Genomic DNA, 16,836 nt, shown 5'->3' with positions numbered 1-16,836 from the left:
AATAAGTATACATGTGTATATATATATGCATATATGCATCATCTGTTAGGGCATGGCTTAAAATTTGGATACAACTGTGAAATTTACCAAAAGGAATGAAAAATGACAAGGTAGCCAAAACCAGGTTTTACTCTCCCTCCATGTTTATTGTACTAATATTCTACATAGTATGTTTCCTCTTCTGTTTCCTTTGTCATTTTCTGCTGGTTGGGGTTTATTTCAGCTTGCACTGTAAGGGACACACAGACTGCCTTCAGATATAAGGATATTTTTCATTACGTGTATTATCAACACCAATGAAATAAAACCTATGTAATAGTAATCTGGGTGGTATTCTCATCTATAGTGTGAACAGCCCTAATTAACGGGCATGCTACAGAGTACTAAGCACACTTAGAATATTTTTTAATCAGCTCCAGTATGGATACCAAAAAAGTATAGATTTAACTGATCTTCTGTTTTGGTTTCCAAAACTGTAACTCAAAAAGAAAAGCTTCTGAAGGTGCAGTTAATGTAGACGTTTGTGCTGAAATAGGGTTACGGACAGTGCTCCCCTTCCTTGTGGAACAGAATCCCCACACTAGGAAGAATCAGTTGGGTTTAGCTGATGAACAGTTGTTTTTTCTTTCCTTGGCAGTGGTTTGAAATAGCAGTTGTTTAAAGTAGGAGCTTGAAAACAAGACTATATTATTTAAATTTGTTATGAAAAGGCTTTTAGAGCACAGTTTGTAAGTTTAGGAGTTCTTCTGTAAATGTTCCTGTCACTTGTCTGGAATGTTAAGTATTGCAACGGTTACACATTGCTCACAGCAGTTACAGCTCTGAAGTTTTCTCCAAAGAAGGAGTAGAGAAATTTAGGTGTATAACAGCCAAGTCTTAGCCAAAGCTCTGGTCTTTGTTCTGTTTAAAAGAGAAGCAGCGATAGCAAATGTGGCCTGAAAACAGTGGATAGATAACATAACTTAAAGGTAGAATTCCTATTTTTGTAATTCCACAACTTGTAATGGGAAAACTGAAAAGGCTCTTTTTAATTTTTAAGATAGAAAGCAACAGGAGAATCTTTCTTCTCTAGATAACTACCTGCAACAGTTGTTCCAAAATTGCAGCACCCATAAATAATTGACATCTGCATATTTTCCTCTCGGCATAAGAACGTAGCAGACACTGCCCTGGCTGTGGCAGGGATCCGTCCCACCTGGTGCTCTGGGTCCAGCTGTGACTGTGAGCAGATGCCTCAGGAAAAAAAAAACCAAACCAAAACAAAACCACACACACAAAAAACCAAACCACACAAACAAAAACCTGAAGTCTTTCCTCATACCCCAACTGCTTTCCCACCCTGCAATTATTTTTGGCTCAGAGGGATTTCTGAACCCTTTGTGCTCAGCCATTTAGCATCCATTAGGGAATTTCTCTACCTTGTGCACGTCCGGTCTCCCCCTCCACTTGCTCTTCGTGCGGCCACAGCATTCTTTCAATCTGCATTAAAAATACAGCTCATTTTTCTTATTTTGAACCTGGTTCTAACTTTACTTGTTGGTCCTTAGTTTTAATACTGAAGGGATGATTAACAGCTAGTCCCAGTCTGCCTTCTGCTTGCCATTCAAGATTTAGTAGGCTTTTGTTATATTCCCTGTGAGATGTCCCATGTGAGCTATTATACACCTTTGATCTCATTTTTGCCTGTTGCTGAACCTTTTTCAGGTCTATAAGAAATCCTCTTTTTGAGGTTGAGAGACCAGAACTGCACGTACGAATTAAGTGTGGGTAGATGGTCAAACAATCGATTTGTTGAGTGCCATATTTGTGTTTTATGGTTTGTTCTCTATTCCTTTATTTCATAATTCCTGGAATTGCATTGGGTTTTTTGCCTTATTCCAAACACTGTACTGGTACTTTAATGAAGCTGTGAATCAAAACACTGAAGTTCTTGAGAGCACATTTATATATGAAGCTGAGGCTACTTTTCCCCAAGAGATAGATTTACTTTGTGTTTCCCTACATTTAATTTTATTTGCTGTTTTTGTTGCCCAGTCAATCTTCTAAGGGTCTTCTGTGATTCCATGCTGTTTCCTGTTATCCTTGGTATCTTAAATAACCCTCTAGCATCAGCAACCTTTCTAGTCACTAAAACTGATGTCTTAAGCAATAACACAAATGCACTGCTTGCTCTCAGCTTCTGGAATCCAGTGGTTAATGGATTATGTTTTTGGAATTATTGAGGAAGAGATGTTGCTTTGGAGTGCTTCTGCAACTTGCAGGCTGAAAGTTTGAGCTGTGGACACTATAAATGCAGAGAACTCTGTCTCTTCATATGTAGCTTATTTCATACCCCAGACATTAAGTTGTTAGCAAGTATACTGTCTTGCCTGCAGAGACTTGGGGAAGTCCTGAATCTGTGTTTTTATTTCATAATCTTTTCTTTACAGTTCTGCCTTTTGGGACTGTATAACTGACCTAAAAATGTCATTCCCTAATTATTTGGGCAAAAGTTGTCAGCCTAAATATATCAAAACCAAGTAACTTGTACAAATGGAGAGTGAAAGTGTACTGACTCCATTGCTCCTAGATGTGACTATTTCTATTTTCCTCCGGAATTTGGGTATTTGATTTTTCAGAAATGGTCAGTATCTTCAAATTGGAGGGATCAGTTGTTTCTATTTTTTTCAAGCTCTTAAAAGATAGTTCTAAGATCATTTATAATTTTCTTTATAATTCACAGTTTTTTAATATATAAAACTACTTAATAACTCTTGATACTTTCAACCAAAGGTAAATGTTGAATACCTTCTTTGGGTCTTAACCCTTTCTCACCTTACAGGCACAGGAAACTTTTTTTTACTCTTGTACTTGAGTCTTACTTTTGTGACAGCAATATTAGCATAACTGAGCATATTAGATAATGGATGAGATTAAAATAGTCACAGCAAGAAATCAAACCCTCCCCGTCTGCTTCTGTTTTCAGGTTTCTACAGAGTACATAAGAGTAACCCTGAAAGCATTTTCTGTTGCCTGTGTGGATGTATCATATCAGTTTGCAGTAAAGAGCAGAGCAATGCTATTGGGCAAAACACTTTTAAATTATTATTTATGGAGCTGTCTTTGCAGTTGATATAAAATGCATGACTGGTTTCACATGCCTGCACCAGAGCAAGGAGAACACGCTCCTGAACAAGATCCCCTTTTGTTTCCAGGACTATGTGTGCTATGGAAAGAGAGGCGTCTGCGAAGGGATACAGGTTAGAGTGAATAGTTACCTTTGAGTTTAGGAATGCGGTCTTTCTGATATTTTCGGCTTGTTTTGGCTCTTTTCCATCCCGATTAATTTTATAATTGATACTGTAGTGCTAGCATTAATCAAATGTTTTCCAGTGATGTCTTCTGTCTGTTGATAGATGAGTATTTTGTTTAGTAATGTGATATGAGGGACCTCCCAAAGTCTCTCTTGACTGCCTCATGGGGTTACAACTTTTAATTCCACTGCAACTTTTTAGTGTTAAGCTTCTACTTCACCCTTTTTCTTTTTTTTTTTTTTTTTTTTTTTGAGGTGGGAGGAAGCGTGTGTAAAGGGAAAGGAAGTCTTCGGTGATTCCTTCTTTCTCCCTAGGGCAAAATATAAGCTACAGTGTTACATGCAGTGTTTGCTTTTTAAAACAATAGTGAAATAGTATTTTAGCTCTCATTTGAATTATTAGTGTTTCTTCAGAAAGCTTATTTGGCTAGTGAGCATTTTATTTCTTACTCTAAAATTCAGTGGTGGGCAGAGACAAGTTTATTGCTACTTATTATTATTGTTATTGCTGTGTGTTCCTAAGGAATATGGTGTTCTTCAGAAGCATAAAGGTAGCCTTTATCTGTGGTATCTGCCTTTTGAGAAACGGGGTGAAGTAGGGCTTTTTCCACTTACAGTTCAACAAGATTGATGCTGAAACCCCATCCTTTTTTTCCTTCCAGAAGAAGGTGGGAGGGGAGAAATTGGCACTGAGAGGTCATAAATTCACTTTAGGAGCTTGAGTGAGCGGCTTCTTTTAGAACCTGTAATGCTAATTGATGTCTTGTCCTTACTTTTAAGTTGGACTCATTTGTATCTTTTTCTCAGTTTTTAAACTATAATTACATTAATAGTTAGTTTCTTACTGAAAGAAGATAAAGCTTAGTGTCTCTGGAATTAAAACAGGAACAGCAGTACCTTACCTCCCTGTCATCTAAATATCTTTGAAGTTTCTACTTTTGAGTTTCAGTAAATCACAAATAGTCTTTTTCAATGTCATACTTATGGATATTTTAAAGTAATGCTGTGATGAAACATGAGGACTGTACTTTGTTACTTTGTTTAGTTTCATTTATTTACATCACTTTGCTCTGCAGTTCTTCTTGAAGCAAATACTGTTGCATGTTTTCAGGAACACTTCTAAAACATGCACTGTAACAACGCCCATTATGGATGAGAAGCATTTGATTTTACACAGTCTCCTGTCACTGACCTCTGTAATATATTCTTAAGAGTACAGGTGGTTTGTACTGTAAAAGCTAATATTGGCCTGTATTTCTTTTTGAGATTATACATCCAGTGGGTTATGTTACCATATTACTTGCTGTAATAAGTGGATCCCAAATGTATTAATCTTTTACAGTGCATGCAAAGATGATGTGTGCAATGTGTATCTGGCATGTTGGAGAATGCGTTAGACGTGATCAATGTGCTCTGTAGCCTTGACAAATGTGTGTTGCAAGTGGCCATTGCTGGATGTCTGCACACCAGCTGGAGCTATGGCTCTGTCTGGGTTGCCAGATGAGGTTGTCAAGCTCTGCCCAAATGTATGATAGTCTTGTCATTGCCAGTGCCCTAACCTTCATTATAGCACTGATTTACTAGCTCTGTGAGCTGTCAAAAAGCTATGGTTCTGATTTACTGTATTTGTTGTGAGAGTATAGTTTTTCTTCTTTGAATTAATTTTTTTAAATGCAATCAGCTTCACAACAAGCTGTGCACTGAAAGTTCATTCAATTAATTCTCAAGCATGCTATGGGCAATGTTTTTCATGTGTTCTGTAGAATGTAAAAAGTATAATTCAGTATAAGTACTTTGGTCTTTTCAGTTTTAGTTTTCAGTTGAATAAGATCAAAAGATCACAATTAAGTGTTCATAGACATGAAAAAGGCAAGAAATGTAAGTGTGGCAACTTGGTCCAGCCTGTAAATATTAGCATCTACTTGTGGAATCTAGTAGGCAGTTGTACCACTTAAAATTATATGTGTATAGCAAACATGCCACCTTCGTGGGGCTTTTCTGGTTTGGGTTTTGGTTTTCTTAGGAGTGTCTCATTTCAAATTATCTCTCGGTTATTTAATCATCTGTGAAGGCGTTCTGATTACTAGTAGCCGTATGGCAGGACTGGTGCATTTTTGACATTCTGATGATGAAACTGCAACACCAAACAAGGTTTTCTGTGTCTATTCATGCCAGCTTTCAGAGCTAAAGGGAATCTGGAAGCTATAAACAAATATTTTCAGTGTCTTAAAATGAAACTTCCTGTTGCTTCTGTTAACAGCACTTAGGGGTCTGAGGAGGCAAAACTTCTGGAGTTTTACTGACTTTTGTCAAAGACAGACTTGAAATATACGTGTGTGCAGCTGAGGTGGTGATGGGGAGGAAGGAATATGTGTGTAGGGTGTTAATTTTGTTAGCTAAAATGAATTAGTACTGCTGATCACTGTGTTTTTGTGTCATGTCTCACGCAATCAATCATCAGTCTGCTTCTCGTGCTTTTGAAACGCTTCACTTTTTAATTGATAGAAACAACTCGATGTGTTTCGTGTTTCTAATCAGCCACAGGATATTGGGCTCAGATAAACCTCATCACTTACTTGCACCCAGGATCTGTGAGCCTGACAGGGGAGTGGAAGTTTTCCTCCTCTTAATCTTCCATCCTATGCCTTCTGACTCAGGGGAGATGAAGAAAACAGTTGCCAGCTATTCCACTCTTGCAAAAGGGAAGAAGATCCCAATGTGTTCAGTCTTTCTCGTAGTCCATGCTTCAAATCATGGCTGTTGGCTAGTCTGCCCTTTCTTAGGTTGTCTTCCAGAACGAGCAGTTCTTCTGATAACTGCAGTGTTCAGGTCTGCTGCAGCTGCTCCTGGTTTGAGCAAAGTCAGCTTTTTTTTCTGGGGTTTTGGTTATTTGCTTATGGTTGGAAAGATAGTATTGACAGTTGTCTGTTGTTTAAGAAAATGTGAAGGCAAGGGAAAGATGCTGAAGTGTCCTGACTGCAGACTGTGCAATGTGCTGGGTTACTTCTGGTTTCTTCTTATAGATAATGCTGATAATCTGACTAGTATTACGTTCTGTAAAATCCTTTGTGTTTCTTAACGTGACTTTTAATAGTAAATAGTTTCAAGGAATTGGATTTTTTTTTTTGACTTATTCTAATTTTTATAAAATACTTTTTTTCTCTGCAACTGGTGTTCCCCTCTCAGTACTTCAGTTACCAAGCTGGCGGTAATCTTTTCTCAGATCCAGTGTTGTTGGTAGTCAGGCTGTTGCCTGAATACTCCCACGGTATTTTCCTTCCCACAATAAGAAATAAAGAACATTGCTGCCCTAATAAGCCTTTCTTTTGCTAGCTAACAAGTGAACCTGGCGACATGGGTCATTTATAAAATATCCTCGGTTCAGTGCCATTTGTGGAAAGAGAACTGAAAAAAAATTATAATTTGGAGTGGAGCTGTAGGAAGCACTTAGTTCTTGGTAAAAATTCCTTTTAAAAAAAGCAAAAACCATTGGTCAGTCACATGCATTCTGCTTGCCTCTAATTTGTGGTCTTTACTGCTCTTCCAGACTTCTGGTCTTAAATAGAGCATGATAGAAAAAGACATTGCTTTTCATTTGTATTTTATGTTTAAAATTTCTTTCTTTCTGCTTGTAGATTTGTTTGTAAATGCATCATAAACAGACAGCCCAGAATGAAGAAAGCAAGCCGGAGTGTTGGCTCAGTGCCCAAAGTGCCTGGAGTAAATAAAACTCAAACAACTGAAAAAGCCAAACCAGAAAACGGCTCCTCAGTGTCTGCAGTAACAAAACTCTCCAAAACTGGGACATCAGCATCTCTTTTGAAGGTAATAACCAGTAGAACATTCTGATTATTTGTATTTTTTACAATAAAACTTTAAAAATAGTAGAATTTTTAGGCATGTCTTTAATGCAACTTATACCAAAGGTTTGTTTTAGGGGTAACTGAAGGGCATTTGGATAGTTACACAGCACTGGCCAGGGTAATAGGACCTTGTGTGGCATTCATGTGTTATTTTCCATATTGCAATGTGTGATGTAATGGAAAGCAATAGACTTTGCAGAACTTGGCTATTCTGTAAAAGGAATGAAGTGGAAGTTGCATCCTCATGAATGTTATTAGTAGTGTCGTGTGTTATGGTTGAATGGTGTGTCAGTGACTAATGGGATTGCTAAGACCTATTTACAAATTCTGAAAAAAGAACTAATGAGGTATCTAACATGAAAAGCTTTTTTATATCAGTGATCCATGTCTGGTCAGCACAGCTGCGTTGTTCTTGCTTTTTTGGCCTTTGCTTTGTGTGAAGTATTGCTTGTGCTGAATTTTCACAAGTTGATTCTTGCTCCTAGAACAAGTTCAAAGGTAGAGGTTTTCTCTTATATTAGCAAAACAGGGCAGTAGGTTTAGAAGCATATGGTTTTCAACAGCCAAGAAAAATAAGACATGCCGACATGTGCTGGTGTAGAGTTTTCACCTGGGAGCAAATGTATCTGTGTTGGATGGATGGTATGAGCCTGCCTGGTCTGCTTCCCTCTCCTGGCATGGACCCATGGCCAGACCCACCTCCGTTTGTCGTTCTGCAGCCCAGTGTGCAGAGCTGTGGCGCTGCTGCTGCACTGCACTGAGTGAACAGTGCAAGGAAAAGGGCTGGTGTGTGCAGCTGGGACCTGAACCACCCTCACCTACAGGAGGCCAGATAGGCCATTTAAATAACTGGCAAATAAAGAACTAAAATGGAAGAAGTAGTAAGGGCTGAGCTCTCTGTAATAGCTATGCAGGATTACTGAAATCAAAAGGTGTATTCCCTTTCTCTTTTCTTCTTGCTTTGCTTTTATGGAAGAATGGTTAATACTTCTGCTGATGAACTTGCAGGCTAGGTTTCAACTAGATTTTTTTCCTTGCATCCCCACTTTCCTCTGCCACACAACATATCTTGCAGCTTTCTTATCTTTAAATAATCTTTTGATGCTTGTTGACACTACTTATTTTGTATTTCTGAAACCTCTCAAAGAATACAGAAATAAAAAGTCCTTTGTAGTTTACTTGTCGAGCTTATTATGTCATACCTCTCAGTGAAATAAAGGAGGAGGTTGATCTAACACTAAAGAAATCTGACCCAGTATGCTTTCACAATTTGACTTATATTACTAACGCTTCTGGCTATGTTTGGGTGTAGGATTAGAATTTATGACAATTGCATGTTTGAGACACAATGAAAATTTTTCTCTTAATTTCTAAGACTTATCTCGGCTTTATGTTACAGCCAGGGTTACTCATACAGTTGGATGCCTTTTACTTTTTACGTTGTTGCTGTTGTGCCATCTATGTGACTTAAATAATGACGACTTTTATCTTCTTTGAGTGTTCCGTGCTTATTCAACAAAGTTAGTTTGTATTTTTTTGATTACTGACACTAGTGAATCACATTTATAATTCCTAGCTTGAAAGAAGTATCAATAACTAGTTGTGTTATTTTTAAAATATTTTTTCATACGGTTTTACATTTGAGCTTGTCGATAAGGCACTTGTGACATTGTTTTCCTCATAGTGGTTGTAGGGTCTTCTCTTAGACTTGAGGAATTCGTGTTTATATTATGAATTTAACTTAATATTCCTTGACAAAAAAAAAAAAACAAACCCTGGCATTAAATAACTGTAATTGCAACAGCTCGCTAATTTATTCACTCCTCAAGGTAAGTGTACATATGGATAGGGAAAAATTTGAGTTGTATATTGAATGAAAGGCCTCTATTAAGCAGTAGAAATACATACAGTACTATACGCATCTTAATTCTGTTATTAATAATGTCGCAAAATTCGAAAATTACTTTGTAATTATAGTCTGACTTTTTTTCCCGGTCCCCTTCATTACATAACCAGAGGCCGATGTTCAGCTTTGAGTGAGCTTCTTTCGCTATGCATTGTTGTATAGATTTGTCCTTTTTTGTGGGATTTTCAAAGTGTGTGGACAATGAGCACAGGAAGAAACTGTGAGACCCACCCTTCTGTACAGCTGAACGCTGTTCCAGACCTCGGTCTGTCTGTCTGCCTCTGAATGCCTTTTTGCTGGTTACTTTTTTGTAGGTTTTTGTGTCCCACTTTGCCCAGAACTTTTGTAAATGTTCAGCAATGCCCCCCGCCACGTTATTACAGCAGGAATTTACCTGCCAGCCACTTCTACCTTTTAATCTGTCAAAAAATACTCTGCAAATAACAGTGTATTCTTAGGTGTTTTTTTTTTTTTTTACTACTTTAGCTAATGAGCTTGTGATCGTGCTAACACAACTGTGATTAGACCGTGGCTATACTTCATACAAATGAATTGCAAAATTCAGTGTTCCTGAAAAGCCAGAACTTGGACACCAACGTTTGAATATTAAAAATTAGAGTGTGTTTTCAGTATTTATGTGTCTAGTCTTCGGTATTCTGTTTGCAAAATGCAATAACTTAATTACAGATTGTTGTGAAGTTTGATGTTTGAAGCACTTAAATGCAGCAACAGCAAGCATCAAAGAAAATCCGGGGCAGGAATAATTAGATATATATGTAAAGGGATTTGAATGATGTGCAGTAAATAGTATATACATGTTGAGAAACTATGATGAAATTTAATTGTAGAGGTGATCATTCAAGTTTCATTGCACTGAAAGAAAGATGTGAAGGAAAACAGAATATGAATTATATAATTATAAAGTGTGTTTTTGTATTGAAAATCAAAATTACAATATTGCAATATTTTCTAATTTTTTGTATTTTAATGTAGGCTTTTTAATGCTAAGCAGGATTGCACTTCTTCAGTAAATGGGAGAAACTGTTCTTCCTTGAGGAAAAAGCTGTTTAATAAACACTCAATGTTGATTTTGCTTCCATTAAAAATACATGCTACAAAAATACCTTGATTCTTAAAGTAAAGAATGATTGCCATTATGGAGCGTTAAGAAAAGGGAGCTGCTGGTTTGTCATTTTTCCAAAGCTTTGCTAAATAGTTTTCTTTGCCAAGGGTATAGTGTTACAGTTTTGAGAAACTGTTTACTAATTGGCTGCAGAGGAGGCAATGCCTTCCAACCCAGACTAGAAATAGCTTATGGGTAAGTCAGAGGAAGAATAGCTGTCTTAAATTCCTTTGTTCAGCAAGGACTGGAGATGACTAATGTCAGAAACTGTGTCGTTTACTTTTTTTTTCTTTTTCTTCAAGCTGAGTCACATCTTGACCTATTTGGCTTGATAACATGTACTTGTACTATAAGTGTCTAAAAGCTTGGTCTGATTTCCTCACTCTTTCGATAGGGTAAAAATGCTGAGGGCTCAGAGTCCATTTGAACTGTCACATTTGCCGACTGATTGGCAGATGCAGTAGCAGAATAGAAAAGCCCTGTTCTATACATTTTGTAATACGTTAGTTTAGGTGACAGTTGTATCACAAGGTTGTTTCCTTCCTCCTCTGCCCCCATGCCCACAAAATTAGTTTAGATTAGATATGAATTCTGATGAGCTTACACGTTAATGGAGGATTGTCAGACGGTAGTAGTTTGTGCTCAGCTGTTCCCTCCTGCACAAGTAGTGTGGGCTTTTTCAATTTTGTAGCCTTCCAACATTTTTATTTTCCCATTGGTACTTAGATTGTGTCTGCTGTTTTGCATGGCTGCAACACAGCAGATCAACGGACGGATGGGGCTCCGGGGAGCAAGGAGCCCTTTGAAAAGGCTTCAGTTTACACAGCACAGTCTGTAAGCATGAGGAGAAGAGCAAGATAGAACAACAGTGGCTTTTTCATAGCAGAAAAGCCAGCTTAGGCGCACATCAAACTAGAGCATCAGAGTAATGTGTTTTCTTCCAGTCTTTTATAAACCCTTTTAGAAAGCTATACCATTTCCTACAATTCAATAAAAACATTCTTGCCCTAGAGGATTTTACCCTTACCTGTTTCTATCTGGAAATTATTTGTATTTCTAGCAACTGAATGCAGAACAAATATGTTCTCTTCCCAAGCTCCCTTTTGTTTTGCAGCTGCTCTTCTTTGTGAATGGCACAAATCTCATCCATGCCCTTTCCACAATATTGTGATCATTGTTCCTAACTGCAATGATCACAACTGCATTGTTCCCACTTGGAAAAGAAACTGTATAGAATGGAGTGAGATGAAACTTTTTTTTTTTAATTAAGCAAGTGTACCTTCATTCTTAATGTATGCAATTGTAGCGTCTGGTGTACAGTTTTTAACGTGAATATGCATGGGAGCTAGGAGTTATAAACCTGCAGAATTTGAAAGTCAGAGTGTAAAACAAGTGGTTAAGTCCCAAGCACTACCTTGTAGCTGGGGTGCTGGTTGAGACTTCAAATGTGTTATCCAGCTGAATAACACAGTTACTCAAGAAATGCTGCTAACACAGCTGTTTTCTTTTAATTTTTCTTGCCGTTATGGGAAGAATGCTTAGCATATTTTGTTTGTTTCACCCTTTGAAAAATTGCATTTTAAAGAGTTGTGAAGTCTGCCAATTAATCTTTGTATTTCTAGAGTTTGCTTTGTTCTGAAAGATGTATTCTCCGTTTGGGAATCCAGTTCTTGAGACTCCTGTGCTTACTGCCTTGTCACATTCCAGGCAGCTTTTGTGGCTAACAGTAGTTTCAGGAATGATCGTATGAGTCCATCAAAGGAATATCCGGTATCTGAGAGTGCCTAGTAAAGAGCATGGAAACAAGGCAAGGATATATGGTGAGGATGGCTTTCCCAGCCCTGAATACTGTCCTAGTCTCTAGTGATTTGCGGCTTAGTATTTTGAGCTGGTAAGGGTATTTTATTAATGTTGGATTGATTATTGTTGTTTGGTTTGATCTTCTTGTTGTGAACTTGTCCATCAGAAACCACTTGATCATGTTCTGTTGAAGGACATTATATTAACTTCCTAGTGTTTGCTGGTTTAATTATGTAAGAATTGTCTTCATTTTTATGCCTAAGCAAGCTTTCGGTCAAAATTGAGAAGTGTTACACTGTGTTGTGTTACTGTGCTGTTATTTTTTTTCCTTGGTATTGGTATTGAAAGGTTAATCATTTTGTCTGGGAGAGAGAAGACTTAGTTTCTCTGGTCAATCATATGTAAGGAATTGAAGTTCAGTTTCAACTTACCAACTCTGCACAGTGCAATGCAATTTTACTTTTCAGCGTTCTTGCATAGATATATGGCTAGTCAAATATGTACTTTTAAAACTGATGGAATCTTTAACAGAAGAAATATTGGCTATGGAGACTTCTCAGCCAGCTGTCTTAAAGCTTCTTCCCTTTCTTTCAGACAAAGAGTAATGATGACCTCTTAGCGGGGATGGCTGGTGGCGGTGCAGTGACAATGACCAATGGTGTCAAGGCAAAGAAGAACACTTGTGTATCCACAGCATCTTCAGCTTCAGGGGCAGCCATGAACAGTCTGGAAAACAAACCCAAAACTATTGCAGGTAAATTGATATATTGATCATTAAAGACAATAGTCGGGTGGCTTTTTATTTTCCTGTTATGTATTGAGGATCCAGCTTGCATAATGAAGTGGTCAATAAGGCCATGGTCAAATCAACTCCTGTGCTCTTTTCCTGTTTTTCAATAATGGAATTGCCTTTCTGGAGAGTGTTCCTTCTAATTTTTTCAGTACTGATTACGCAACTACCATATAAAACTAGATCATATAATTAATCTAGAGAATCATAGATTTGTCTAAAATAATTTCATTTGTCAAAAAAAAAAATCCATGCCACAAGCACTAAATCTTTAAAATGTGATCACTTGTTGCAGTCAACATTTTGAACATTCTGTATTGCTTTTTAGAAGTAAAAAGAGCTTTCAGAACCTGTTCAGAAAAGTGAAATTATTTAGTGTGTTATTAATATGGATGAAATTGTATCTTGCCTTCTATTGCTATGTTTTGGATTCAGTAATGCTTGCAAAGCATCTGAAAATAAAGTAGTAATAATCCATCCTCATCTTTATGAAATGGCATGAAAATATAAAAAGCCTTGACTTTCATTTTGGGGATTCATAATATGCAATTCATCACTTAAAAGCTTGCATTCAAACCTACTCAAAAGAGAGACTATTTGAACTCATAGAAATAGCACTGCTGCAGTTTTTGGACAATTTAACAGAAGCTGTTGAAGATAGAAGAAAAGAAACTTGCAAATGTTAAACTTTAAGATCTAACTCATTTTCAAAATACTGCTAAAGCATAGCAATTGGTAAAGTATGTATCAGTTAAAATTTGACTACACTGTTTCACGATTAAGGTTGTATAAATGTTTACTCTCAATGTATTTTAGGAAATGTGTTTACTAGTGTGAATCAGAAATCAGTCATTGTATTGCTGATACAAAATACAGAGTCTTCTATTACAATACTGTATTCTAAATTAATGTTCCTAACTTTCAAAAAACATATAGGTACAAGTTCCACAACTAAGCGTAGCACTTCATCTGGAAATAAAGAGTCAAGCTCTTCTAGAGAAAGAATACGCGATCGTTCTCGTTTAAGCCAGAGCAAAAAGCTCCCTTTGACTGGACAGGGCACCAATGATACGGTACTGGCAAAACGTTCTCGTAGTCGCACCAATCCAGAATCGGACATTCGAATGAGCAAGTCCAAATCAGACAATCAAATCAGTGACAAAGCTGCATTGGAAGCAAAGGTGAACGATCTTTTGACATTAGCAAAAACTAAAGATGTGGAAATCTTGCATCTGCGGAATGAACTAAGGGATATGCGTGCTCAGCTGGGACTTAACGAAGATCAGCTTGAAGGTGATGAAAAATCCGAAGAAAAAGAGGCCACTGTTGTCCATCAGCCAACTGATGTAGAGTCTACGTTGCTACAGCTACAGGAGCAAAACGCTGCCATCCGAGAAGAGCTCAACCAGCTGAAGAATGAGAATCGAATGTTAAAAGACAGACTAAATGCATTAGGGTTTTCTTTGGAGCAAAGGCTGGACAACTCTGAAAAACTCTTTGGCTATCAGTCTTTGAGTCCAGAGATTACGGCTGGCAGCCACAGTGATGGTGGTGGTACTCTGACATCTTCGGTGGAAGGTTCTGCTCCTGGATCAATGGAAGACTTGTTAAGTCAGGATGAAAACACTTTGATGGACAATCAACATAGTAATTCCATGGATAATTTAGACAGTGAGTGCAGTGAAGTTTATCAGCCACTGACATCAAGTGATGATGCCTTAGATGCTCCATCATCTTCGGAGTCTGAAGGTGTACCGAGTATAGAAAGATCTAGGAAGGGAAGCAGTGGCAATGCGAGTGAAGTGTCCGTAGCTTGTCTGACAGAACGGATACATCAGATGGAAGAGAATCAACACAGTACAGCTGAAGAGCTCCAAGCCACACTTCAAGAGCTTGCTGATTTGCAGCAAATAACACAAGAGCTAAACAGTGAGAATGAAAGACTTGGAGAGGAAAAAGTAATCCTTATGGAATCTTTGTGCCAGCAAAGTGACAAGTTAGAACACTTCAGCCGTCAGATCGAGTATTTTCGGTCCCTTTTAGATGAACACCATATTTCATATGTCATTGATGAAGATATGAAAAGCGGTCGCTACATGGAGTTAGAGCAACGTTACATGGACCTCGCAGAGAACGCTCGGTTTGAGCGAGAGCAGCTGTTAGGTGTTCAGCAGCACTTGAGTAACACTTTGAAGATGGCAGAACAAGACAACAAGGAGGCCCAAGAAATGATAGGGGCGTTAAAAGAAAGAAATCACCACATGGAACGGATTATTGAGTCGGAGCAGAAGAGCAAAACGGCAATAGCATCTACTTTAGAGGAGTACAAAGCTACGGTAGCCAGTGACCAGATTGAGATGAACAGGCTGAAAGCTCAGTTAGAGCATGAAAAGCAGAAAGTGGCTGAGTTGTATTCTATACACAACTCCGGAGACAAGTCAGATATACAAGATTTGCTGGAGAGCGTCAGGCTGGATAAAGAAAAAGCAGAGACTTTGTCCAGTAGTCTGCAAGAAGAGCTGGCACACACCCGCAATGATGCCAATCGATTGCAAGATGCCATTGCTAAGGTAGTATTTAAAACAAACTGTTGTATTTTAACATCCCGTACACACCATGACTCACTGTTGGTCACTGTAGCTCTTTTAGAAGCAAAGAATTAATAATGAGGTTAATCGGATTGCAGTAGTGTTAGGAATTATTACTTTCTCTTAACCTCTGTTATGAAAATGACAGAAGCCTTTTTAAAAATTATATAAATACATTGAGCCACAGGGTAACTGTTGGGTTACTTTTTTACAATACTGATATTTAAATTCTGCAACTTATTTCAAAGGCTAAAACTTAAACAATATTTAAGATATTGTATGAATTTTGTACTTAAATTGCGTGCCTCCTACAAGAGTTTCAAGGAGCTAGTGCCAGACTGGTGGAAGAGGGTTGTCACTGAGAAAGTACTAGGAGTCAAAGTTGGAGATCTAACCCAGCTGTTGATGACTTGCAGGACTTTTCCCAGGTGGTGAGATAATATTTTCAGGTTTCAGCTTATTCAGGTTGGTTCAGTTAACTTGCAATAAACTAATGATAAGGAAAGCAGAAAAGTGTCGTCTTTCTCCAGTCAAGAAATGAGTAATTTTTAGGTATAAAAATACTTTACCCAATTTAATTTAATTTACTGAACACATTTTTTAGTTTTAAAGGAAAAAAAAAAGTGCTTTTAAACAGTTAGTATTATTATGGCAAATACACATAGTTTTTTTTACTAACGATCCATCCAGGAGCAGCTTGTGTGTTGATTGTGTTTTGGATCAAAATGTGTATTTCTATTTCTGGAAGAGCTCTTTTGACTCAAATAGAACTAATTTATCTAGTAAATATGTCTAATAAAAGCATTTACCATAATTTAATATAAAAATAAGTATCATAAAATTTATTGAATAACTTCATGCATTTAAAGGTGTATCTTCCTGCTAAGACAATTTATGCTAAATCTAATGTCTGAACTTTATATTAGTTGCAAATCAACATTAGTCATGATCACTAGCACATTAGAATCAACCTTAATTTGGAAGGAAAAAACCCCATATAATTTTAATAATTAAAGATGGGTAGTGCTATTAAAATAAAAAATACTGAAACAGATGATTTAAAGCAGGGCATTTTGTGGATTAAAATTGGTACCTGACTGTTTTGACCCACCTGAAGCCACAACCTAATTTCTCTTGTTTTTCTGACACCCTGTTTTTGCTCTTGGGCACAGGGGTTAATGTTACTGTGCCTCTGATCCCAGCTTGTTGCTTACATTGCAGTTTCGTGAGGCAGGATAAAATAGTCTCACTGCTCCTGAAAGGGAGAACTCTACCTCTCCCTTTCCCTGTTTCTTTTAATTCAGTTCAATAGCTTGTAAGACTCCTCTGGGAACTGTAATACTTCAACTCACCAGCACATTTCACACACAAATGTGAATCCTGCTACTTAGTTAAGGAAATGAATCATCTCACAGTCCCAGCAAGCAGTACAATCAATGCACAGAAGAGAGCAGGCTTTTTTTTTTTTGGCAAG

General features: G+C 37.5%; 1 protein-coding gene across 1 annotated transcript in view; it reads left to right on the top strand.

Moving 5' to 3' along the window:
• SPECC1L (sperm antigen with calponin homology and coiled-coil domains 1 like) overlaps positions 1–16,836 on the top strand; it is a 67,732-nt gene that overhangs the window by 8,249 nt on the left and 42,647 nt on the right. The window contains exons 2-4 of the mRNA XM_065646188.1: positions 6,928–7,117; positions 12,579–12,738; positions 13,711–15,344. Coding sequence (XP_065502260.1) covers positions 6,965–7,117; positions 12,579–12,738; positions 13,711–15,344 — 1,947 coding nt within the window. The 5' untranslated portion in view covers positions 6,928–6,964. The remainder of the gene's footprint in view (positions 1–6,927; positions 7,118–12,578; positions 12,739–13,710; positions 15,345–16,836) is intronic.

This window comes from Caloenas nicobarica, chromosome 16, assembly GCF_036013445.1.
Source record: "Caloenas nicobarica isolate bCalNic1 chromosome 16, bCalNic1.hap1, whole genome shotgun sequence".
Classification (NCBI taxonomy): Eukaryota; Metazoa; Chordata; class Aves; order Columbiformes; family Columbidae; genus Caloenas; species Caloenas nicobarica.
This window is presented reverse-complemented; position numbering and strand designations above follow the sequence as displayed.